Below are 27,591 nucleotides of genomic sequence, written 5' to 3' on the forward strand. Positions count from 1 at the left end.
TTCATTTATTTCAAATGGGAAAGATGATATGTGTTTTGAGTAAGGCACCACTGCATGCCGATCGATGATGTGTACATAAACACGCACAAATGTCAGCTGTAAATCTAAACTACAGCCAACGCATAGACCATTAAATAAGGTCTAAATAATGTAGAAGAGAGGTGCTTATGTCATTAAAATAGGAAAAGTATTTGAATGGGGTCATGCCAAGGTAATCTTCATTTAAACTTAGTTTATTTTTGTGACTGACCACGACTCCTAACTTTTCTAAACTACTGTCACTCAACTTTTGACCTCATGTTCTAATAAAAGTTTTCAGACTAAGAAACCAGCATGACATTTTGGAAGTCAGTCAATGATTGAGAAATATTGAGTCTCGTTATCTCCCCATCCCAGCGTGTCCAATACGAGCGTGAATTGCATGTTGAGTCAGTGTACAGGAGGTCAAAGTCTTGGTGAAAGTGTTCCTTCCGACGCAATATCGCTTAACCCCAAACAGTTAGTTTTCAAAGATTCACACCAGCCTCCACACGCACACTTCCTGTTTCCATTTCCACAATGAGGTTCCTCTTTGAATTCATGCAAATCGTAAAAAGTATTTGACTGTTTGTTGACACCCCGGTCTCATTACCTGAGACCAACCATTGTCCACTTGCGAGGCCTTTTGAACACAGCGAGTGCATTTAAAAGCGCCGACCTTGCATTAGCAGTCTGTGAAAATGCTGCCGTGTGATTGTCATTCGTGCTTTCATTACGTAGCTGCGTTCGAGGCGAACAAATATGAAGTCAGATTCTATATATAGAGTGTCAGGAAGGCAGATTTGTGAAATGATGTTGTCTTAAGCATCTCTCGCAATCATTCTTACAAATGTTGCTTTGAAAATTTCAAAGGCAGAGGGGGGCGTACTGTCCAGCGACTTGGTTGCGGATTTGATTTTAAAATGTAAGGTGTCAAATATGCTACGCACAAACCAGAGTAAGTTCTCCACACTCGTGTTGTCCTACTTACATGTCAAAAACAGGTGGCTTGCGCTTGTCAATTGTTTCAGTTTGACTCAAAGGGAGGAAATGGGTTGGAAATTCCTGTTAGCTGTACATTCTGCTATCCGACCAAAAACTCCCAAAGGTACTCAGCTGGGTTGCGAGTATCACTACTGCGTTTGAAAACAAGTCTCAAAGTGAAAGTTTTTCAATACCACAGAGTTTCTTCATTACTCATGGCATGCCCACAATTATAGTAAGGTAGCTACAGTAGGTATAAAAGCACATTTTCCTAAATGTGTTTGGGGGATTTTGGTTATGAGTTAACGAAACCAAGGTGCAGGTGTTAAGCCATCATGCCAAAAAGTGTATTTAATGCAGCAAACACAACATAGCTCATCACCTACATTGTGACTGCATTTTGATTTGGGGTCGTTTTTCATCAGCTGGAAAAAGGCCTTACACAGGTTGGAGGGAATTATGATCAGTTCGAAATAGCAGTCAATGCTATTCTTAACTGCTAAAAAAATAAAAAATAAAATAAAAAATAAAACGCTGGAGAAGCCGACCAGAACAGCTGAACTTTATTTGGGCTTAATCAGAGGCATTTTAGTTTATCTGCCATCAATAGGTTTACATGCTTAAGTAGACAGTAGCCATGTTTACATGAAGACTTTTTTTCTTTTGTCATTCCGATCTTTGGTCACCTGTTCACATGTGACGTGACCCATTCCGATCTGCCTTTGACATGTTCTGCTCCGTTAATTTGATCAGCCCCGCGGCAGCCGTAAGATGTGCGGACATCGATCTTGTGATTTATCCAGATGAGTTAAAGGGGAAGTCAACCCCCATTTTTTTTTTTTTTACAATAATATGTTCTATGCAGCCCCCCACTAGTCTAAATATGGGATTCTGGTCAGTATCGCGTTGGAATATGAGTTAAGAAGCAAAATCTAGTAGTTTTTATCCATCGCAGGGGGCGGCCATTTTGCCACTTGCTATCAACCGAAGATGACATCCATTCCATTTTGCTTAGGTCTTAGGTAACAGCCAATCACAGCGCAACCTCAGAAAACAGGTGAGCTGTGATTGGTTGTTGCCTGCGCCCTGAGCAACATTGTGTGAAGTGGCAAAATGGCCGCCCCTGAATTTTGCTTCACAACTCATAATCCCAAAAATTAATATTAATCAGAATGTCATGTTTAGATTAGTGAGGTCACATGTTTACGGTTGACTTTCACTTTAATGTCATTTAGCGCAGTAGTTGTGAAGCAACATGAGTTGAATGAAATTAGTCTCATAAAAACCTGGCATTTGAACAGGGGTGTGTAGACTTTTTTTTTTTTTTATATCCACAGCGCATGGATTTTTATACAGTAAAACAAAAAGAAGTGACCAGAGTGTTCTTTCTGGCGCATGATGACCTGGATTAGCATATGTATGACCCTTCAGCTTCGCTGAAAAATGGGGCGCTCAGGGACATAAGTGCGTTCACACGCAGGCTCTGCTTATTCAAATGCTAAATAACCTTTAGAATTTCACAGACAAACCTCCCCACCCAGTCCTAATCAGCAAACAGATGAGAGGATGACTGGCTAAACAAAGGAAAGCTCACACAGGATTACACATTTCACTTTGTTTTTAGAGCCTTATTACTAACATCTCAAAATCCACGGAGTTCTGTATAGCTTGAAATTCATACGTCAAACTCACATGGTTTGTTTCGCCGGTGCTTCTGAACATTTATACTAACTGTTAACTGGGTAAAGGGCGGGCAGTGATTGGACAAATCTTCAGTGTGTCTTTATCATTGCCAATTACAGCCCAATCATGTCAATAAGTGGAACGACATAGCTGGTGTCTCTCCCTGAATCGAGTCAACAGTTCAGTGCTGTTTCTGTCTCTGTTAATGAAGAAATGTTGTACTTCTGCTAGCAGCAGCCATGCTAATCTTTTTGTCAACAAACCGTAAATCTATCCATCAGTTTGAAGCTTGTCAAGATGGATTTGTGACATTACAATTCTTTTGGTCTATCTGCTGCCTCGCAATTTTAGTGGAATCTTTGTGCGTTTTCACACAGCACTACTTGAAACTAATACCTGGAAATGCAGACAATTGTTGTTCAAGCCTCCATTTTTTTGTTCACGTTAACAGTAACCAATGAGAGCAAATGCTAATAAATGCACAAGTCTTCTCACATGATCATTCTGCTGCATACGTATTTTTTCTTGAAAATGTTGGGGGGGAATGCCAAGTACTCTAAGCGGGTGCATGTATTTCAGAGACGAGTGGGTGGCTCCTGGATTGGTGACGGTGTGAAACTGAGAGCTCGGTAATGCTAACAGTATACATACTCTCATTGCTGTTACAAAAATCAAATACATTTTAATGCTCTGTGAGGATTGTTGTGATCTCAGACCCAAATGAGTGGCTACAAATATTGAATTGCAATCTCAGATTTTCGACATAATGCAGAAAAGAACACTTGCCAAATTACTCAACATCAACCCTGTGGTTGTTATTGTGGTCTGCAAAAACATCTACTTGAGTGTATATTTGAACCATCGCAGAAATAAAGTACACAGTAAATGGAAACCGAGAGTTTCAGACAGGTGACACCTGTGCAGTCTTCTATGAATAAATGAAAACAGAGGCTCGGCAACGACGTGTGTCATGTTTCAACATGCAACTTGGGACTAGGATGCAGCGATAACTTGAAATACCGTTTAACATGGTTTTGTTAAAACCATGATTACTTATTTCGTTATGCTACAGCTATAAATTCCTGCCTGTGTGTACTTTTATTACTTCCCGATTTTACAATGTGTAGCATACACATTGTCACTGAATGCAGATGAACATTTAATGTAATCAATTTGGCATATTGCTTTAGTGTGGCCAATGTGGAGGTGAAAAAACAACAACAGATTAATTCCCTTAATCCTAAAGATTTAAAGCTTTATTAGTGTAATGAATCTTTTGCGAGTATCCACTCACTACTTCCTGTCTCAACTCAACATCTCTTGCACTGCAGCGTTGAAAGAAGATTAGACAGTGGACGTGATCTCTCACACACACACACACACACACACACACACACACACACACACACACACACACACACACACACACACACACACACACACACACACACACACACACACACACACACATACACATCTCTCTACGCGGTGTCACCTACTGGTCAGAATAACGGTACCGCAAGCTTTTCCATCCAGTTAGGATTAGAAAAGAGAGTAAATCCAATCACTCGGGTTCAATTCAGTGTGTGGTCATCCCCCCGTGGTCTTGTGTCATTAGTGATTGTAATTTGGGTGGATTATCAGCAACTCTGACAATACTCTAACATACCGCTTAAACAAACGACAAAATACGACTTGGCCGTTATTGTCAAATAAGGCACAAAACAGTATTTTCAAATATAGACTTGAGATGGCTCTTTGGCTGTTAGCTCATTTCTTTGTGGTAAAACAATCAAGGGGCAAATATTCAATTATAATCTTTATAATTCTAAAGGAGAGGCACAATGGCAGCACTAGTTCAAGGGAACTAGAAATCATGAGCTTCCGTTAGTCTGGCGTTGTACACAGAATATAATACAGTGCACCCAATTTAATTATTTTGTTCTAAGAGAAGTAATTGCTGATAAAGTCTTGCCATTTTCATGTGAAACAGAACAAATATTGTGCAAAAGATTTGACTGGCTCTCGTGTGGCTATTTTGTTCTGTTCAGATAACCTCACTCTGCTCCATTGCTGCAGGGTTTGTTATACAAGAACTAAGAAGAGCCATTCACAGAAGTCAAACCCATGACTGTCCACCGATTGGATGGCCATATTTGTGACAGTTTCTCTCCACCTTGACATGTTTTAGCTTGAGGTCACAGTGGACAAAATGGGCTTGAAATGTTACATAATTTCTCAGAAAGTCTAAAGTCCTTAATTGTGGAATTCAATCTAATTCCCCCCCCCAAAAAAACATGAATAGGAAACAAATGCATACACTATATACAAGGTGTCGCAAAAGTCACTATACACTATATCGACTTCCAGTTGTTGAGCATTGTAATGTTGTGCTTGAAGCCTTTGAACAACCTGAAGTCCGTACAGGTAAACCTTTATGTCATGAAAAGCATGCTCAATCATGTGAATTTTATTTCAGGTTAATCAGAGGTGTTTTTTTGTGTGTGTTTTTTCCCCAATTGAGTGTTGTTATAGGTCATATTAATGGCATGGTGGAAACATTTACTTTGTTTTGTGTGTGTATATATATATATATATATATATTAGGGGTGTGAATTGCCTAGTACCTGGCGATTCGATTCGTATCACAATTCATAGGTCACGATTCGATGCCGATTAATCCCAATGCAAATCTATAAATTGATTATTGTGATATTTTTTTTTTTTACTCAAATTTAGAAAATACTAATCAGTAAACTTGTACATGTACACTGTAAGATTTGTATGAAAATTTATTTATTCATCTGAAAATTCTGGCTTATAACTGAGCCACTGCATTTAACAAACAGGTTGCAGTCTGTTTCATGTCTGAACAGCACTGAAATCAAATATTAAGGCTTAATGTTCCATTATTATAACATACTTCCATGCTTAATGTGTGAATCCTAACCCATAAAAAATTTATGTTTAAAAATCGATTCGGCCGCATATCGAATCGATTCGAGAATAGCGCGCTGTAATATCGCGATATACTGCCAAATTGATTTTTTCTAACACCCCTAATATATATACATATATATATTTAAACACCAGTGAGCAGGGATGTGCAGACATTTTATAAATCCGCTGAAATTCCGTCACAGGCTTCCTGTACCTTTACCAAAACACTACCAACTTGTGTTAAGTGGCAAAATCAGCTTGGAATGAACCTGGAAAGCTCATGTCTGTGTGCAGCAAGGCATCAGGGTGTGAGAAGTGTGATGTGCTCCATTCTCGCAACCAGGCTTGTAATGATATTTTTGTTTTATTTGCTGTGTAGCTTTATGCCAGTATATAGAGGCTACTAAATTCAGAGATGGGGCCAGAGGAAATTTGGCAGGGGCAAATGAAGGTAACCCTCCCACCACACACTCTCTTTCAACCCTTGCTGAGCTTTAACCCCTCAACCGTTAACCTGGTTATGAAAATTCTTCAGTAGTTTTTTTTTCTCCATTTTTTGTATCTTGTTATTTTCAAAGATTGTGAGGTTTTGCCCTTTCTTTTTTGCACCCTCTTGAGTTCAATTTTCTCCTCCCGGCTTCTCCTTCCTCCCTCTTCCTCACGTCCCCAAGCAGCGGCTGAACAATGAGCTTTATGTTTGACAATCACTGCTCCTGTTTCCTGTGCGGGCTCGCGCGCACACTGCACACATTGCGCTCTCACTCGCTGGTGAATCCAGTGCTGCCTGCGCTGGTATTGCCTGGTCAATGTTTACTCTTCCCCTACAACTCTGAATGAACTTTTCAGTACTGCCTTGGCGTGTGCATCACTTTTGCTTCATTCTGGGTTCAAATCAAACTCCGTTCGGGCTGTTCTTAACGGATTGTTTTGTGTGTGTCTGTGTATTGCCATTAAAGCTGTCAGGAAGCATCTTGAACTTTGTAATTTGTTTTCCTTTCTCTAATTTTCTGGTGAACATCATCAGATGGTCCATTAATATTTGATCTAGCCTCTTTTTTTTAAGTTGAGAATGCAGATGGCAGCTTTATATGACGCAATACATTCTTCCTTGTAGACCAATTTGCTAACTGACTCTCTCCCCTCTAGAGTTACGCCTGCTACTGATCAACCACTTCCTGTGCACCTCTGCCTTTTATTTGTGCCGAGTGTTTCTCTCCTTTGTATCCTCACTTCCTGTGTTTCCTCTTGGCCTTTTCAGGTGAGAATTTTGAGCAGAGTCCCCTACGAAGAACCTTCAAATCCAAAGTTCTTGCACATTACCCGGACAATGTGGAGTGGAATCCGTTTGACCAGGATGCAGTTGGCATGGTAAGATCACAAATCAGCCAAAGGCTCCCTGTGGATAAAAAAAAAAGAAGAAGAATTATTTATGCAAGAAGATCCATTTGATGTCAAATGCACTGGCCAATTACCTCTAGAATGCGGTTGCAAAGAATTGAAGTTAGGTCATAACGGCACACATGTTGGAAAGATGATTGATCCCCCACTTTGGGCGCGATCTCATCCCCGACCTGAAGAGCGCAGCTTGATGACGCCAACAGAACAATAACAATAATACTGAGGTCACCATACCGGACACAGTCAAGGCCTTGGCTGTGCTGAGAAGAAATTCTATCCATAAAAGTCTTCATCCTTCAGACACATAGCAAATTCTTCATGATTTTTGCTTTACTGTACAGCACGGCTGGGCAATGAATCAAATTAATTCAATTAATCGTCATTTTAAAAATGGAATCGTTGAAAATTTGCTAAATCGTGAAATCGAATTTTGTCTTCTGGATTATTAAAGCTGTTTTTATGTTCTGTTACATCCAGATGTTATTGTGACTTGTAATTTTACTTGGTGGCTTACAAGACATGTTTGCAATAGCTACCAACTACTTACTTGTGGCAATTAAACACAAACTATGAATGTTAAGTTTATGTTAAAACAGATTTAGAATCAGTATACATTATTGTTGTCTGAACATTTTGCACAAGGATTATTTTTGAATAAATGAAACCTTTAAATAAACATTAATTGTGTTTATTGGATTAAAATCGATAACAATCACAATCATCCTGAATGACTGAAAAAAAATCCATATTTTAGTTTTTGGCTATATTGTCCAGCCCTACTGTACAGTACTCATCTGACAATTTAATAGAGCTAAAAAATTAATCAAATTCATCACAATGTAGTAGAATCCAATTTTCAAATGCAAAGGCTGAAATTTTTGTGGGGGAAACAAAACTGATTTTCAGTGTTTTGGTTGGTAGTTTTTTCCCCTTATAAACATGTTTACTGTATTTTATTTATTTATTTAATGTCTAGATATTTCCAGTGCTTCAAAATTGCAATCCACATGTAATGTAGTACAGTGTTATGTTTCATAAAACATGAAAAGCTGAAGTGATAAAGTCACGAATATGTTTGCATTATTGTTGTAATCTGATTTATGTATACCCCACACTTGTTTGGTAGAATTTTGTAAAGTTGACGTAGTGAATGCTTAAAGGGCTTCGAAGGTCAACCCCCCACCTTTTTTTTTTTTTTTTTTTTGACAATAATATGTTCTATGCAGCCCCACAAGTCTAAATATGGTATTCTGGTTAATATTATGTTATTGGAATATGAGTTAAGCAGCAAAATCCAGATGTTTTTATCCCTCTCAGGTGGCGGCCATTTTGTCATTTGTTGTCGACTGGGGATGACATCACTGTTGCTCAGGTCTCAGGTAACAACCAATCACAGCTCAGCTTCAGAAAACAGGTGAGCTGTGACTGAGCAACATTGATGTCATCTTCAGTGGACAGCAAGTGGCAAAATGGCCGCCCCCTGAGTTGGATAAAAATGGCTGGATTTGGCTTTATACTTTAACTCGTAATTAATCAGAATGCCATGTTTAGACTAGTGAGGTCACATATAACATATTATTGTCAAGTAATGTTGAAGGTTGACTTCCACTTCATTAAAATACTGCATGTTACAATGTTTAGTAAGAATATAACAACTGTAATTCAAGTAGATCTGTAAATCATTTGTCTTTCCTATTAATTCATGGTTTATTCATCTGCATTTTAGCGTAGCTCTAACCTGTAAGACCAACATTCCAGCTTGATTTATTGCTTGTGTATGTTAATAAATAGGAAGAGGACCTTTAAAAAAATTATCCCATATTACAGTAGATTGCGATTTTACCATTGAACAAAAATAAAAAACATTGCTTAGCCCTGCAAATGAATGACACAAACATTCTTTCCCCGCCCCCCTGCAGCTCTGTATGCCGAAGGGTTTGGCCTTCAGGACGCAGGTGGACTCCCGGGAGCCGCACTTCCACTCATTCATCATCACCAGGGAGGACGGCTCTCGGACGTACGGGTTTGCTCTCACCTTCTTCGAGGAGGTGACCAGTAAGCAAATCTGCAGCGCCATGCAGACTCTGTACCACATGCACAACGCGGAGCAGTACGACATCTTGCATACGCCTACGTCCCCTCGTGGCCCCGAGGAGCCGCGGATCCACCACCCTCGGCCCATCCTCCACGCCGCGCCGGCCATCTCTCGCCTGCAACGTTTCAATTCGTACGACATCAGCCGAGACACGCTGTACGTGTCAAAGTGCATCTGCTTGATAACACCCATGGCCTTTGCCCAAGCATGCCAGAAAGTGCTGCAGCAACTTTACCAGGCCGTCACCTCGCCCCACCCCCCGCCTCTCCCGCTGGAGAGCTACGTCTTCAACATCCTCTATGAGGTGCCCCTGCCACCCTCCGGGCGATCCCTAAAGTTCTCAGGCGTCTACGGTCCTGTGGTGTGCCAGAGGCCGAGCACGTCAGAACTTCCGCTCTTTGACTTTGCCATCGGTGAAATGTTTACCCTGTTGGGGGTGGAGAACGTTCTTCAGTTGTTCACCTGCGCCCTGCTCGAGATGCAGATACTGCTCTACTCGCAGCGTAAGTAAGCGAGCGCTCCCTCAGCCTTTCAACCAGTGTTTAGTTTATGTTTCCATCAGCACGTCTTTTGCACTCGACAAGCCACCGCAGGCACTTGTATATAATCAAATGGAATCTCATATAAGAGCTGTATCGCAGATTCAGTACATAATAATACAGTTGTGCCTTGAGATTCGAGTTGAATTGGTTCTATCACGACTCGACTCATCTTTCCCCATTGAAATGCATGGAAATGCCATTCATCTGCTCCACTCTCCAATTTTATTTAAGGAAAATGACATTCAAAAATATTGTACTTTAAAAATAGAATGTAAAGAATGAAACCGTTTGTCCATTGTGATTAAGTCATCACAACTCCATTTGGTATTTCTGACTTTTCCATTGATGGACAGAATAATACGACAAACTCTCAATGGTATTTGTTAGCCATGATATGCCGTTTTGAATTGTTTGTTAGCATTAAGCTAACAGAAGGCAACGTTGTGTGGTTGTTTTATATCACAACACAATCTCTAAGTCTCTTTATATAGTTTTAGTGCTGTCACTATCAAATAGTTTTAGAATCGATTAATCTATCGATTATTCAATCAATCGACTTATCGGATCCATTTTAATTTTGCAAATATGTGTATTGCAAAAATCCCCCTCCCCCTGATTGTTTATTAACCAGCGATTGGTGGTTATTTTGTACTTTGTATTTGTATAGTGAAAAAAAATGCTGTACTATGTTACCCGTTTGGTCATTATTTTACAAAGTAAAAACAGATGTTTTCAAATGTCTTTAATGAAGGACTACATAAATCTGCAAACAATTACTGTTGATATGCTAAAATCAGAGGATTTTGACAATTTCTAACAAAAAAATTGCGCTAAAAAATTACTCAATTATTAATATAGTTGCCGATTAATTTGATAATCGATTACTTGAAGATTAATGAATTAATTTTGACAACTCCATTTAGTTTTGAAGGACCCTTCAAATGGCAGTGGCATTAAACAGCTTGAAGCCTGTGCCAAATGAGCTGCTTCACTCTTAAATTTTTGCTTGCAAGTCAACACAAAAATCAGCTTAGCGACCGCTTGTATCTCGAAAAACTTTAGTCCCTCGTATCTCAAGGCACCACTGTATTAAAATAGCATAGAATACAAAAACTAGAACCACAATAATGAGCACTGTTAAATGAATACCTCATTGACAAAGTACTCTAAATGTAGCAGTTGTGAAGTCAGATTTGAAAAGTTTTTTTTATGTACCTCTTGCAATTGAAAAAAAAACAACTATGTTTTTGGTAATTTTACATTTTAAGCATGGAAACACTTTTATAGAAAAAACATTTACTTACTTACAAATAAGGGGATTCTTAATACAGCATTTAAAATTCTAGATAAATTCAGTAGTTAACAGCAAAAATCCTTAGTTGACATTTAGCTCAACTTTTTTTTTTTTTACAGTTTTTTTTGCATTTTTTTAATGATGTTTCTTAAACTTCATAAGGGAAAGCTGATTTTAGATGTTACAATTTTCAGAAGCTTAAAAGAGGTACCCTTATTGTAAAGTGGAAAATTGTCTGTCTTTGCACCTGGATACTTTTGATTAACACTGTGAGCCCTATTAACAATACTGCCGGTTCCTTTTTTTTCTTTTTTCTTTTTTTAAAATGAAGTGATGTAACATTTTACTGTCTAAAGAACATAGACCGGAGGCGCCGGCAAGTCTTTGATATACATGGTGGCTCTCTTGTTACATGTGGTTACATAACCTACTAAAGTGTCCATTAAAGTAATGCAGTTTGAGTACGAGCTTGTATAATACTGAAACTCGTGCCCATTTCAGTCAGAGGTTTTTATGCATTATTTGATGATGCTGCATGTACATGTTGAAAAAATCTTCTAGGTAACATTTTTAAACCTTCTTGGTGGTCATGCGAGAGTAAATCAATTATTTGCGGAGCACAGAAGGCCTTTGGAGATTGTGTACTAGAGTGGAGTGGTGTTTGGATCCATTACAATAGTAAGAGCTGGGCAAATGGTTTAGAAAACACCATGAGCTGCTGGGTGAGAAGCTTTTAAAGGGAAAGCCGTGGTGTTGCTAGGCGACCTCCAGACAGGGAGGATAGCCAGGATGCAGGATGGTTATCATTGGTTGGAGGTGACATCATGCCCTCTCTCCCACGAGAGAGATGAGAACGTGTGAAGGGTGTCGACTGGCAGTAAGTTTGCGGGGAAAAGAAGTAAAGGATTGTTTGGCGGAAGCGCCGCACATAAACATACACACGCGCTGATGAAAAGGAGATGAAAATGAGGCTTTTACGCAACGCTGGGATTCATAATTGGTTAAAAATTGTGGTCAGCATCTTTCCCATGATCTTGTTTACCCAATCTCTCAGGGGGTGCATCATGAGGCAAGCATTGTGCCATGCTGCAGTTAAAGTCACATTATTGCCCATTTCTGCTTTTTTCTTTTAGTGGAAAAGAGAGTAGAAGCAAGGAAAACACTGGGAGGAATCAATACAGGGTGTCCCAAAAGTACTATACACTTCTCTTTTCGTTTCAGGTTTCATTTAGACAGATTTGAGGCCATCAGCATTTGACAATTTTGGATTTACAGTTGTTGTTGTTTTTTAAGCATATCATTCCCTAGGGCGTTGCAAAATTGCCACTTTTCAAAACCTTTTTCTGTCCCGTTGACGTTTACAGTGTGATGGCCGTAAAGCTTCTCAAACTGCTGCTGAACTGCAGTCAGGGAGAGACGATTTTCTTTTTCAGGCAGAAATGTTGCAACGCTGCTACAATGTCAATTGGAGAGCCACGAGCAAGGGAATTGTATGTGCCAACAAAAAATGCATAATATTTTTTAATGAAATAGAAAAGCCCCAAAGTGTATACATATTAAGATGGTGGACAATATACAGTTGATACTAGGTATAATATAGACCGATATCAGATTTTGACGGTATGATAACCTTGAGGAAAAATAATGCGGTGTCACGTATCAAGATATTGAATTTACAGCTCTAAAATGTATTTTTTGTATTTATATTATGGTAAATAAAATAACAAATTTTCGACAACATATCGGTCTATCTAGTAGATACCAAATACAAACTTCAGTTGGTATCCTTGCACAACATAATGAATTGTATCAAAGATTAGAAAGTGGTTCAGGAAATGGATGGACAGATAAATATTTACACCTACTCAGCAACATCTATTCTAATTACACCCACCTGTAATGATATTTTACACAGATATAACACAGCGAAGCCCTATTTGCGTCACAACTTCTGACAAATTCAAATCAAGATAAGATTCAAAGTTCTTCTCGGTTTTACACAAATATTTTTATGATGGAACTGTGTGGGGGTTGTCCCCAAAATTTTATCAGGACATCCCTGAGAGGATACCCACTCGTAAAATTTCCAGGTTGACGCATCAAAAAACTGTAGAGGGGAAGTTGCGCACACGAGTAAATGCACGCTGAGAACAACGAAACATTCTCTGCTGATGAAATGCGGTTATAGAGCTGTGCTGTGTCATACGTAGAGGGGATTCTAAGATTTTTTTCCCCCTGAGTTCAGTCAGAATGGAGTGCCCAATGAGTATGCACCTTATAAATAGCAATAGGAATATGTAGTGCATTAAGCAGCAAAGATGAAGTGGTTCTTGTCATTGTGGCCTTGGCAAAAGAGAAGGGGGTGAGGGTTAGTATTCTAGTCTCCCTCCTGAGAGTGGAATCTGGTTTAGATGTAGCAGTCTTGTGCACCACCAGATCATGACCAAAGGAAGGAGGCTTATTTAGTCTGTCGCCATAAGAGGAAAGGCAGCGCCGTGTAGTAACTGTCAACATGACAGAGCCGGAATGTGAATGAGGAGGAGCAGACACGTATTTGTATGTGGCCCACTTGACTGGAGTGAAACGGTGAATATAAAGCAGTGCTGATGTGTGAAGTCACGAAAAGGGAATTTGTCATGAGCTTAGAGGGTCAGCTGAATTTGGCGGTCACTCTTCAGAGACTGGGAACTCCCAAGGACACTGGCCTGGAGGTGCTATGTATTTGAAAAATTCAGCTTGTGACCTTTTTGTTTACCATGTGAATCAATAGAACACATTTATATATATTTTTGCTTCTACCATGAAGACATTGTTGAATATTTGTGTCACTGTATTTTGTAGTGTACTGTACTACTATAGATGCCACAAGGTGGGGGCAAATGACTAACTTAATTCAAGCTCCTCGGCTCACTTTTATAGTTCTTTGGTACCAAGATGCCACCAGATGGCATCAAAGCAATACTCTTATTCGCTGTTTTTTCAGCTTTTTTTTTTCTTTCTTATTCTTTTTTAAAGGAAATTTTAGCTTGAAGAAAAGTTGGGATGAAGAACAGCAGAGATGGCAAATCCATATCCAGAAAGTAAAAACCCTGCCACAGTATGGCTTTAGCCCCTGATGCTAGCTAGCTAGCTCCCTAGCTAGCTCCCATGGTGCTCATTTACCTGATAGCTAGCATCAGGGGCTAAAGCCAAACTGTGGCAGGGTTTTTACTTGCTGGACCTGGATTTGCCACCTCTGAGGAACAGTTATATAAAAAATATCCCAGTTGTGAATGATTTAAACTATGATATGTCATGGTAAAGTCAAATTTTAGGAAGCAGGGCAGGCAATAAATACTATTTTCCAGTCTTCGAGATAGTTTAAGTACATGTTTTAAATTGGTATTATTAACTCATTCTTTCCCAGCCATTTTCACTGAAAATCCTCGCTCCCTGCTGTTTTACTGGATTTTGACTGATTTTGCAAGACCCACAGAATGTTGTGTTCTATTGCTGTAAAAACATGGAACCTACCAAAAGAAAGATTAGAGTCTGTTCTTTCATCAGGAAAAAATGTATATTTCTAAGTTTCATACTTATTCACAAATCAATTTAAAACTGGGGGGAAACAGCTTGTTTTAACATGGCCCTGGTTGATCTCTTGTACTCTTGCTCCCCATAAACGTATAAATGCGTCTTTGGGGCACTGATAATATTTAAAACAGAACGTATTTACACGTTTTGGGAGCAAATGATTTAAATATGGATGTGATTCGATCAATGGGCAAGACACTTTGTCTAGTAAAAAACAATATTTTATTCATCCTTGATGAGAACTACTCTCACATGGGTGCCATTGTAGTCACACAAGTGACAAATGAAAATGGTTCTCTCTGGTGTGTTTAACAGATTACCAGAGGCTGATGACAGTAGCTGAGAGCATCACAGCCTTAATGTTCCCCTACCAGTGGCAACACGTGTACGTTCCCATTCTGCCTGCCTCTCTCCTCCACTTCCTTGACGCCCCTGTTCCGTATCTCATGGGCCTTCACTCCAATGGACAGGATGACCGCACCAAGCTCGAGTTGCCACAGGAGGTACGCAGTCTCGCACCCCACCATTTATGTCACGTCACTCGTTTGGATGGAACCACACATAAGCCAGCGTGTATCAGCTTTGCATAGTGTGTGACTCTACATCTCATAGTCATGAGTGACGCGTGACATGTAACATGACCGCATCAGCGTCCACCCTGATTGTGTCCACTCATACCAGCTGTCTTTGTGCGCAGCCTTCACTTTGCGTCTGTGACTAACTACCGTCATAGATGAGATGGAACATTTTGTCCCACACATTTCATCTCGGCATGTAAAAAAATGCAGTGTTGCCAGTTCGAACTGTCTATGCAGATGGAGAATTAGTACACGGGAGTCTTTTAATAAGTTATTTTGTTGAAAAAGAACTGTAATGCAGTTTTTGAATTTCATGTCTCTACTGTAGATTGAAAGCAATGCGTTAGCCCTTCTGGTAAAATCCAATCAGACATCAAATCTGACAAAATGTCAGGAGGCGTCATGTGTCATAATGAAATATTCCATTGGATGCTCAGCATTGTCGCAGTCCTTTAATTAAATATCGTGAAGCTATGGAAAGCTGTTGGAGCTTTTATTCGATATCCTTGATGCCCATATATTAGTACGCTCGTTGTCTTTCCTCTTTAGTAATACAATTCAGTGAGTGCACTGAGACTGTGCCTCACTAGTATCGTTTTTCCATTGCTGAATGACATTACTGCATACTAGTAGAACAACTTTGACATACTATTAGTATATTTACATAGTGAGGCAAAACTTATTGACATTTGCACGCTACTAGAACTACGAGTGAAATGCTAACTGGTAGCATTTTATAATTTCATGAGTTGTACAAGTAGCGCGCAGTTGTCAACTAGTCAGGGTTATCATAGTTTAGGATTTTTTTTTAATTTAGTTAGTTTTAATTACTTTTCACGAAGGTTCTGGTATTTTTTATCAGTTTTAGTTATTTAAAAAATGCTTAGTTTTAGTTAGTTTCAGTATTAGTTTTCTCTTTTTTTAATGTGTATTATTTGTGTGCAATATTTAAATAACACCATTGTAAAAGGAAAAAAGGAAACACATTTTTTACCTAGCGTTGCATTTCGGCTGAGTCAAATGAAAAAGCAGGCGAGCCGAGTCATTGGAGCAAAAAGTCAAGCAGGCAAATTTGTCGCCGAGGAACGACGTCATCTGAAGGTGCTTTTCTATTGGCTGCTGCTAGATGACATCACTTCTGTGCGACACACTTTTGAACGTCTTTATTCCGGTTAATAAAGAAAAATATACTGAAAATCACATTTAAAATCATCCACAAAGGCTCATGTATTAAATTAATTACCAAAGACTAAAACATAAGACATTTTCACTATAATTATAGTTACCGGTAGTTTTAGTTAGTTTTGTAAACATAAAATGTTTCAGTCAGTTTTCGTTTTCTAAAAAGCATTTTAATTTTTATTTTATTTAGTTAGTGAAAATGTTTTTTTAATTTTAGTTTTAGTTTTTTCGTTAGTTTTCCATAACTAAAATAACCTTGCAACTAATGCACAAATTTGCCTCACTGGTTACATGTATTTGCCCTTTGAGTGTGTGAAAATTGTATTACTTCTTGAGGACAATGAGTGTATCTACTAATTCTTGGACCTTAAACTGGACATCAAGAATATAGAATAAATGCTCAAATGGCTTTCCATAGCAGAGCCTCACAGAGCCAGATGTTTTTTTTTTTAAATACATATTTTGTAATCCTTTTTTTTTTACACTGTCATGAAACCTTTATTAACTCCACAGTCAACGTGCGAGTTATATTTTACAGTGTAAGCTTTTTCCTTTACTAGTACTGATAAGACCGTTGCATCATTCACATTCCTGCATGTTGAGCTCTTTAAAAGTTCCTCCAGATGTTTTAGCCTTTTGGGCTTTCATTGTAAAACATGCAAAGTAGTCTTAGTGCACAAGAGTATTTCAAGGTCAGCTATTGCTCTTAGCATTGTTTCCAATCTATTGTCCTACCTCTTTTATGTCACACAAAGGCGAATGAAACCATTACAGTTCCAGGCCTGTATTTCTGCTCCTGTAATCTGTTACATTTTTGTGTGTCCCTCCAGGCCAACTTATGTTTTGTGGACATCGACAACCACTTTATAGAACTTCCGGAAGAGTTGCCACAGTTTCCCAACAAGCTAGAGTTCATACAAGAAATCTCAGAGGTGCTCGTATCCTTTGGCATGTCGCCGGAAGGAAACATCCACTCGACTGACAGCCAGGTCAAGCACAGAGGCTTACGATCGGTGGACGCAGTCTCCGACAAACGCAACGGTAACCTGGCGTCGCCTCTCAACTCCTACCTGCTGAGGGAGAACGTAACCATCGCCAGATTACAGGCTCTGGTCAAGAGGACAGGCGTCAGTTTGGAGAAGGTGACATGACATGTTTTATCCTTTAAATGTTCAATCAAATCAATCAAATTTATTCACTGTATTATTTAAAAATTTTGGGAAAATATTGTGACATTTAAGTGTGTTTTATAACAATCAAAAAATGTATTTCAAGTCCTTAATTGTGATTGTACAATTAATATTTTTACATAACAATTTCCATCCAACTAAAATGTCCTCCGTGTGATAAGTATGCTCAGTTTAGAACATACGTCTTCTAGTGAAGAGATTTTCCATGTTTAATATGAATTTAGTAACAATACTATAGTTGATAGTTGCTAAAAAAAAAACTGCAGTAACCTCAAGTGAACACAAGAGGGAACCATTTACACACATCATAGACATTTATGGAGGTGTTTTCAGTGCACCAAAGACGTGCTACTTGTTATATTGCATTTATTTGAAATAAAATGTAGGCGTGTGTTGAAATTTCACTTGCAAAAAACATGAAATTCTAATTTAGGATGTGCATTTGGTGAATGCACCATACTGAATGGAATGTTTTTATTTAGATTTCTACTGTAATATACATTATGCTTATTGTGCCTTTGTCCATTTAAATGGTCTTTTTTATTTTTTACAGTAGAAAAAACATTGATATCAAGATAAGTGGAAGGCTCATTTGTGAAGTAAATGATCAATTTACTTAAAAAATTGTCAGCTCATTTTCATTCAAAACACAGTCATAACTTTCCATAACTGTCTTCACTGAAGCGCTTGCACTCAATGCTGAGTTTCAATTAAGGCAACAAAGCTGTTTTTACACCCTTTCGTTATTACCGAGTATGCTGCATTTGACTTGCTTTTCACACATGCACATGTCCACATCAGCTTGAGGCTCGAGAGGACGCCGGCGGCAATAAAGATGCACGATTTCACTGCGACGAAGAGGAGCTCAAGATGCACCAGCTCAACATCCACGTGCGCGAGGTCTTTGCCAACCGCTTCACCCAGATGTTTGCTGACTACGAGGTGTTTGTGATCCAGCCGAGTCAGGATAAGGAGTCTTGGTTCACCAATCGAGACCAGATGCAGAACTTTGATAAGGTGAGATGTTGCGTAAGGCATTTTGAAGCACTATTTCCAGGTATGCCGCCATGAATAGAATGGTTGCTGCCCTTTACTGAGCAAAGCATCACCGAAAAGGAGTCAAAATGCCACATTGCGGGCTTTTGGATGTCATTTTGACTCAAAGGAGTACAACGAAAGGGAAGTAAGCCTCCATAGCTTTCCTACAGAAAGTTATGGAAACAGTGCGAGGACGTGGCTGCGATGTTGTCATTTTTAGGAGGGGTGTAACTATTTTTAAGAAACCGTTTTTAGAGTGCTGTGTACGGTCTTTCCATATTGTGGCTTTTCACGGGTATCTCTGAAATGTATTCCCTGTAATAAAAGGGTTTTACTGTACAGTTATCCCATTTCATTTCATACTGAACAGCCTTTTATGTTTGTGTACATTTGTGTGTTTGTGCACGTTTGTAGGCCTCCTTCTTGTCCGACCAGCCGGAGCCCTACCTACCTTTTCTGTCTCGCTTCCTGGAGACACAGATGTTTGCCTCCTTCATCGACAGCAAGATCCTCTGCCATGATGACGAGGACAAGGAGCACACGCTGAGGGTGTTTGATAGCCGTGTCGATAAGGTCCGCATGCTGAACGTCCGCACACCCACCTTGCGCACTTCCATGTACCAGAAGTGTACAAACATTGACGAGGCGGGTAAGTAAGAGGGCTGGGAAGTTGAGCTGGGGAATTGGAAACTTTTAGTGGGAATTGAGGTTCATTTAATGGAGACATTTTGCTTTGTTAAGGTACACTGATTAATCTTCATTATTTTGGCAATTGTTTTGAGACCTTATTTAATTTACAATAGTGTAAATCCTCAAAATATATCCCCAAAATTATCTGATTGATTACACTGGTCAACACGTTTTGCTGCCAGGAAAATTTCAGTGGTTTTAGATTATTTTGATCAATCAATCTAAAAATGACATTGTTTTTTTTTAATTTTTGCGGATAATCCGTGTTTTTGTTTAAAACAAATGCTAATAATACGCAATTTATGACATTAGTATTCTATTTATGCTACAATTTTTATGAGGCTGTATCTGTCTGTTCAAGCAAGTCTATACAGTTATTCTTTCATTTTTTACGCAATATTGTTAGTCTGCAATCGTTATCACAGAGGGCCCTCTACAAGTTAATCATGTTTCATGTGAAATCAAGCAAAAATTCTAAAATTTAGACAATATTAGTAGTAAACAGACAGGTGACGTCAAAGTAACAAAGTACATTTCGTAAACGGTCAAAGCACATCAATTAATTGTAATTTTTCTGATTTAGCCAGAAATAATCCAATAAAATGTCAATTGAATGGCCAGTGTTTAATCAAAAAAAAAAAAAAAAATGCTTTTACTTTGGAAAACAACGATCAACATTTTTGACTATTTTCTGACGTTATGAATCAAACCTGTAACTAATTAATTTATATTGGTGCATTTTCTTTACTGAGAATATGAAATAATTTCCTGTTTTATGAATAAAGGATGGTTATTAAAAGAATTTGTTTGCTGCAGCCCTAGTTTCATCATAAGCAGACATATATACAAAATAGAAAGCTGTCCTATCCCACGGGTGAGAGCATTATAGTACCTTCACTTAATTTCACTTGAGTGGCGGCAATATCCAAATCTTACAAAGAAACACGTTGGGGCACCACTGCATTTGCATGAAATTAAAATATTTTAGTAAGGATTCTGCTAAAATGTTTTTTTTTTCCCCCAACTATATTTAAGTTCCCCATTAAGAGGCAATCTTCAATTATGTAAATTCCCAATTTAATTCCAGATACTCCTGTTAATTCCCATGGAAAGTTTCCAATGTTAAAAAATGAACATCATTTTGCAACCTTATTCAGAGGACATGATGATGAAGAATGAATATTTTCCTCACAGAGAAGGCCATTGAGATGAGAGTGATGAAGATCGACCACACTGCCCTCCATCCGCATCTCCTGGACATGAAAATCGGCCAAGGACGTTACGAGCAAGGCTTCTTCCCACGACTGCAGTCTGATGTGCTCTCCTCTGGGCCCACGAGCTACAAGTGACTATTTTGCACCACCTGCATGTTCTACTGATGTTTCCCTCCTCTTAGCTCACGCCATTTATTCCATGTTTTTTGTTCCAGATGGGCCAAGAGGAGCGCTCCTGCCCAGTGGAGGAGGCGGGACCGCCAAAAGCAGCACGCCGAGCACCTTTATTTGGATAATGACCAGAGAGAAGTGAGCGTCCCTCTTTTCAAGCGCACCGACGGCCTCAGCTTTCTTGTGTTCTTTCTGCATGATCCTTTCTTTTACTTTGCTTTCTTTTCATCTCTTTTGTCATTCTGTCTCTTTCTCTTTGTTTGCACTCATGCTCGCACACTCTCAGCATGTAGAGTGTTTGTTTCCGGAGCTCCAGCTCCTGCTGTTTCTTGACTACTACTGGCACTTGCAGTCCTTCAAGCCCTGTCTAAAGTCGGTGACTGTGGATGTGGTATGTGCTGGCCTTTGGTGAGGCCTTCATGCTCAGACCACATGAGCTGCGCTAGTGATTTTTCCCATTTCCTCCGCCATCAGACCAGCTTTGCCTGAGATTCTATGTCATATAAGACCACTTTAATTGGCATTAATTGGCACCAGTGAAATCCTTACAAAGCAATTTGTAGTCTCATGGATGTGGATTGTTCAGTAACAGAATGATGACAAGGATTTTTCAACGGCCACCTCTTTAGACACACCTGCACACTCTCCTATATGAGACCGTTTTTTTTTTAAACTTGAAGGATAATAATGCTCACTTTCAAATACCATTTGAGAGCTATTCATTTAAATGGATACTGTACTTGACTCATTGAGCCATTTTCAACAGTAAAAAGATCATATTTTGTCTATAATTAATGTGATAACTTCCTTATTATTCATGAACAATTAATACCTTTCAAAACTATTTTTTCTACTTGCTGTCAACTGAATATGACATCACCTGTCCTGAGGAAACAGGTAACGACCAATCATGGTTCAGTTTGCTGACCAAACACAGACATCAGGTGAGCCGTGATTGGTTGTTACCTCTTTCCTCAGCACAGGTGATGTCATCTTCAGTCGACAATAAGTGGGAAAATGTGTTTTTACAAGGTGTTAATTGTACATGAAAAATAATGAAGTTATCAAATTTAACCTTACCAGCAAGCTGAATTCTTGCAGTATTTGTTCACAAATCCATCTCCAGCTGATACCTTCACAACCGACCTTTTTTTAGGTCGGACCAATCAGGCGTTGTTTAGGGCGGGACATGAAGCTGTGGCAAAACCAGACACCGGGAGAAACAAACAAACCTAACATAGATTAATGGCCGCTCCAATTAATTCTGTTCTTGCAGAATTACTCACAGTTTCCTTGTTGAATGTTGAACAGCATTCTAACAACACTTCATGCATTTTCATCTGGTAAAGATGTTCGTGCTGCATCATCCAATCAGCTCAAAGTATTGTACAGAATGTCCCGCCTTTCCCGAGCTAATCACCGCGGAGCAGTCCCAGGTTGATAATATGAAGAACTCTGTTGAGTGAATCACAATTATCAATCTGGCTATTGCCAGGTTATATCAAATTAATTCTGGACAAAATATTAACTTTGTACTGCTTAAAATGGGTCAATGAGTCAAATGTCCCTTTAACAATGAATTTGTATCCCACTAAATGTAGATCTGCCGTTTCCTCTTTATAAATGAAATGCTAACTGTAGTGTTACTTTGGCACAGTTTTATTTTTAGTTGTTGAAAGAAGTTTGTGTTTCAACAGAAATACATCCAAGAAGCGCGGAACTTGGGCACGACCATCAGACAGCCCAAACTGTCCAACCTGTCACCTTCTGTCATCGCTCATACCAACTGGAAGTTTGTCGAGGGGTTACTAAAAGAGTGCCGGATCAAGGTTTGCGCATGTTGTTTGCACTCTTTGTTGTTCCATTTTCATCTGTAAAACATCAAGTAAGCACACTCTCTACTTAAGTAGAAGTACAGATAAATGTTTTCAATATAATATATCAACAAATAAATTCTCAAGTAAAAACCAAACAAAAACTGACCTCCCGCTTATTGGTTGTCCATTACCCTGCAGACCAAACGTATGCTTGTTGAGAAGATGGGTCGAGAGGCAGTGGAGTTGGGTCATGTCGAAGTCAGCATCACTGGTGTGGAAGAGAACACTCTGATTGCCAGTCTGTGTGACTTGTTGGAGAGGATCTGGAGCCACGGGTTGCAGGTTAAACAGGTCAGGAAAACAACATGGTAGTTTTACCGGGCTGCACAGGACTCAACTCGGGTGTTTTTTTTGTTTTTTTTTTAACCTCGTTTTCAATTTTTTAGGGGAAATCAGCTCTATGGTCCCACCTGCTGCATTACCAGGAAAGCAAAGAAAAGAAAAGTGCGACCCCAGCTGGGTTGGGACCTCCAGGTAGAGAACATCCTGACATTGACTTTGCATGAAAACAGTTGAGAGTGAAAACATAACCTGGCATGTGTTTCTGTGTCAGGTTTTATTCACGACACCGAAAGACGGAAATCGGATGGTGGTGGATCTGCCATGCCCCCCCTTAAAGTGTCCCTGATCCAGGACATGAGGTGAGGAAGAGTATAAAAAAGAGCAATAGGGTTCATGTTTGTATCCAAGATTGTACATACTTTTATGTTTTTATTAGGGTGTCAAAATTAGTGCATTGAATTGGAGTTCATTTAAAGTTCCTTTAACGCCACAAATTTTTTTAATGCGCGAATAATGACCGCCCCTTACTTGGAAAGCCTTTACTGGGGGAATTCCAGTCGCAATGCAGCAGACACGTCTACATCAAAATTTAGCAGTAATAAATTTAATAGTAATATATATATTTGTGGAGAATGGGGTCAAACTGTATTTTATAATTTTGAAATTGTGAAAAATTTCACAAGTTATTTCATGTTAAAGATTAGATAGCTCTGAATATGAAAAGAAAAATGCACTGAGCTCTCACCAGTGTCTTACAAATGCAAGTATGCCATCTAGTGGCAGCAAAATTACCAACACAAATCAATATCACACTCGTTTTTTACAGTACAGTACATATTTTTATTTTTAACATAATTTTGTGAATTACTATGAAATAACTTTATCAATGACTAAAAGAGGCAGCCATATTTCTATTAGTTTAACATTTTCCCACCTTATGTTAAGAGTATGAAAAAAAATATTTTATTAAGATATTAAATCTGCGATTACTCTCGATTAACTATTGAAGTCATACGATTAACTACAATTTAAACAAATTAATCGCCTGACACCCCTAGTTTTTTATATATTAATACATTTTCCTTTATTAAATACCCACAACAAAAACAATTCAGATTTTTGGGAGTCATGGGACAGCTTAATAGCATTTCAATTAATTTCACTGTGTTTAGTAAGTAGCTGAGTCACAAATGAGGTCCGTGTTTTAAGTCATCGTTAAATTTGCCACTATGAAATTAAACTTAACAGATCAATCATCTGTTTGTTGTGTGTATCTGTGTGCCAGTGTGATGATACTCATTCTATGGCTGCAGAACTGTCACCGTGAGGCGTCTGTGTGTGTGTGTGTGGGGGGGGGGGGGGGGGTGTATCAGTACATTACTTCCAGCCTAATTACCACACACGCCCGCCGGGTTAAGTCAGGTCACACACACATATACAGAGTTGTGCTTCTAGTAAAACACGCCCCCTGCACCCCCAACTCAGTGTTGACGCCAAGACATTCTCTGACTCAGAATACAAAAACAATTGTCAAACATCCCTTAATAAATTGTAATAATTCATCCCTTTGTCATAACATGTAACCGATATTTATGTTCAGATGATTGATAAATATGCTAATGGTGCAATCTCACAACTGGGCAATAGCTCACTGGAATATTTGGCCGTCATGTAAATGTTACTTCTGTTGCCATGGCGATGCCGTGCAGAGAAAGTGGGTTACTCACTGGATGTAAAGGATGGAGACATGGGGAGGGGCGGGGCGGGGCGGGGGCGCTGTAGAAGGCAGAGGAGAGCAGACAAGCTTCTGGCACAGGTGGAGTGGAAGGGAATGTGTCTGGACATTACAGTCATGTTAGTGGCTTGCAGCAATGACACACACAAATGTCGACTGGTACAGTCCCACGACCAGGAACCTTTTTGAGGCATTAACACCAAATTAAAAGTTTTAAAAGGATGTAACGGAAAACAAAAACCTCAAACAATACACAACGCGCTAGGTCTGCAATCATGTAAATACAGTGGATGTGCTACATCTTTGCCATGCCACGAATAGCAAAAAGTAATGCAAATGCTACAAAATGGTAGCAAACTTGTGATACACTCCCAATCCACTTCATCGTAGTTCCTTGGTAAAAAGATGGCTCCAAATACTTCATTTACTTCAGCGTGAGCACAAACAAGAGTGAGTAACTGAAAATCTGTAAATTAGCGAATGCTTAACTGCAAATATGTGTGGGTTCACTTTAATGTTTTAATGGTGATATCAGATTAATATTTGTGTTTCTCCTTTTGTTTTTTCCCCTCTAGACACATTCAAAACATAAGTGAGATCAAGACGGACGTGGGCAAGGCCAGAGCTTGGGTTCGCCTCTCCATGGAGAAGAAGTTGCTCTCCAGACACCTGAAGCAGCTGCTGTCCGATCTCGAGCTAACAAAGTGAGCAGAACAACAATATTTGTTTTCTGGCACTAAAAGATCATAGCCAACCTACTTCATGTTTGTGGATGAATGTCTTACTCACAAGAATTGAAGATGTGATCCACTCATGTATAATTAATTAACTCTCTGAAACGGCTAAACATCACACAGTAGTCTGCCGTTGCATAAATAATTCACATCAACATCACTTCATAATGGATATGGTAGGTGATGAACTAGGTCAGGAGGGTTTCTGTCTGCCTTTCTGACCTTACGTTCTGTATTTTATTTTTTATTTTTTTTTACAATTTGCTCTAAATAAACTTTGGCAAATGAACTAACAAGAGGTTGCAATATTTCGGGAATTTTCAATGTTCGAAACTTTACATGGGAATTGGCAGGAATAAAGCAGCAATTTACAAAATTGAAGTGCGGCTTTTGATGGGTAACTTAAAAGGAGTGTATATTTTATCCTAATCCTGATTAAAATAACAACGGTACATAACTAGATTTCATGCAAGCATAGTGGTACCTTGACATAGAAAGGCCCCAATTTAGAAGTGTTTTGAGTCACGAGCCGTCGCATAGTGGATTTGAGTGGAAAATTCGAGGGAAGTGGAAAATGTTTTGTTCCACGGGCCGGTTTCTTGTAACGAATGGTATGCCTTTACTTTGTTTCGACAAGTAAGCATATAAAGAAATTATTAGAAATGAAACTCACCATTACGCAAATTGTATTTGTTGTAATTTGTGGGAGTCAGATAGGCCAGTCAAAAGTCAGAGATTTAAAAAAATGTGTCATTAGAGATTGACTACAAGTGTTAAATGTCGATATGGAGTAGTAAAGTCAACTTGTTCACTAATCATTTCAATTGCATTTCCATTTATTCCCATAGAAAGTTTCCAATTTTGAATGTTTCTAAAATTCTCCATCTTAACTTCCGATGGAAATTTGCCTAAAACTTAATTAAAATATACCAAAACTTTCCACCCCTTTTATGATCAACTGTGCATACATAATTCGAAGAATGAAGTAATCTGAATTATTATTTTTTTCAATCCACTTTAATGTTAGAAAACTATACAAGCGGTATGCCTTCCTGCGCTGTGACGAAGAGAAAGAGCAGTTTCTCTACCATCTCCTGTCATTCAACGCAGTGGACTACTTCTGTTTCACCAATGTCTTCACCACCATCAGTGAGTTCACAAAATTCACTCTTTGGTTTGGTGTTTGATTATATCGCTGATATTTGTCTCCTTTGCCTCCCAGTGATCCCCTATCACGTGGTGGTGATTCCCAGTAAGAAGCTGGGCGGCTCCATGTTTACAGCCAATCCTTGGGTGTGCGTGTCAGGTGAACTGGCCGAGACGGGCGTCTTGCAGGTCCCCAGGAACACTCAGGAGATCACATTCGAGGTTTGTCTCGTATTTGGGTTTTCTGTTCTGACACAAATTCCTGAAAATACATGTCAGATAAAGTGCGTTCATTTTCAGATCTGACATTTGATGTTTGTTAGATATAGGCTAAAATAAAGCACATGAGCATAAACAACGTTATATGTCCTTTCTTTGCTCTGACTTTTTGTACATGTGGATTATTTAATGTTTTAACACACTTGTTAGTAGCAAATGACAAATCCATTCATGCTCAAAATTTAAAAAATATATATCAGAAGTTACTCACTGGTTACTCAGTACTTGAGTATTTTTCCCACGTAATTTGGAGGACTTTTACTTGAGTCATATTATTCTAAAGTAACTGAAATATTACTTGAGTACAATTTTTGAGTATTTGATGTATTCTCTGTTGAGCCAAAGTTTGAAGAGAACATGCTCCTTCTCTTCCAGTGCCAGAACCTGGGTAAGTTGACCACAGTGCAGATGGGTCATGATAACACAGGTCTCTACGCCAAGTGGTTAGTGGAATGCGTTATGGTCCGTAATGAGATCACAGGACACACATACAAGTAAGCTCAGCTTTTCAAGGAAAGTTCGCCACAACAATGCTTTGACCAAAAAGCACAAGACAAACAAGCTTGTTTGCTGGGTAGGTTTCCGTGCGGCCGGTGGCTGGGCAAGGGCGTGGATGACGGCAGCCTGGAGAGGATCCTCGTCGGCGAACTCATGACGCCCAGCACGGAGAACGACGAGAGGATGTGTCGCACACCGCCAATGCAGCAGTCGCCGGGGATGAGGAGGAGATTTGTGACCATCTCACCAAATAGCAAGCCAAGTAAGAAACAGCCGCATACAACTTTGCCGAATTCCAAACAAGCAATTTTTTATTTTGTATACTTGATAGACGGTACAGTATAATATAAAACACTGTCCCCACTTCAATGTTCCTGGCCAAATTTTTAAAATATAAACATAAATTCTCCTGGAAGTGGGTTTCTATAGGTTGGCAGTGCTGCTAAATTG

The 27,591-nt window shown here is 39.1% G+C and overlaps 1 protein-coding gene across 3 annotated transcripts in view; it reads left to right on the forward strand.

Annotated features, from left to right (window-relative positions):
- The window catches only part of dennd5a (DENN/MADD domain containing 5A), a 37,481-nt gene that overhangs the window by 4,673 nt on the left and 5,217 nt on the right, over positions 1-27,591 (forward strand). Inside the window, exons 2-20 of one of the 3 annotated variants that reach the window (XM_086071428.1) lie at positions 6,005-6,076; positions 6,884-6,993; positions 8,943-9,621; positions 14,843-15,030; positions 17,118-17,429; positions 18,279-18,494; positions 18,930-19,164; positions 20,400-20,550; positions 20,635-20,728; positions 20,877-20,981; positions 22,288-22,419; positions 22,606-22,758; positions 22,854-22,941; positions 23,021-23,108; positions 25,060-25,188; positions 26,246-26,367; positions 26,441-26,586; positions 27,019-27,137; positions 27,222-27,403. In XM_086071428.1, coding sequence (XP_085927554.1) covers positions 6,005-6,076; positions 6,884-6,993; positions 8,943-9,621; positions 14,843-15,030; positions 17,118-17,429; positions 18,279-18,494; positions 18,930-19,164; positions 20,400-20,550; positions 20,635-20,728; positions 20,877-20,981; positions 22,288-22,419; positions 22,606-22,758; positions 22,854-22,941; positions 23,021-23,108; positions 25,060-25,188; positions 26,246-26,367; positions 26,441-26,586; positions 27,019-27,137; positions 27,222-27,403 — 3,321 coding nt within the window. The remainder of the gene's footprint in view (positions 1-6,004; positions 6,077-6,883; positions 6,994-8,942; positions 9,622-14,842; positions 15,031-17,117; positions 17,430-18,278; positions 18,495-18,929; positions 19,165-20,399; positions 20,551-20,634; positions 20,729-20,876; positions 20,982-22,287; positions 22,420-22,605; positions 22,759-22,853; positions 22,942-23,020; positions 23,109-25,059; positions 25,189-26,245; positions 26,368-26,440; positions 26,587-27,018; positions 27,138-27,221; positions 27,404-27,591) is intronic. The other 2 variants (XM_086071430.1, XM_086071429.1) reach the window with 2 other exon arrangements.

The sequence above is a fragment of the Leptonotus elevatus genome, chromosome 3 (assembly GCF_054856555.1).
Source record: "Leptonotus elevatus isolate MCC_2025b chromosome 3, RoL_Lele_1.0, whole genome shotgun sequence".
Classification (NCBI taxonomy): Eukaryota; Metazoa; Chordata; class Actinopteri; order Syngnathiformes; family Syngnathidae; genus Leptonotus; species Leptonotus elevatus.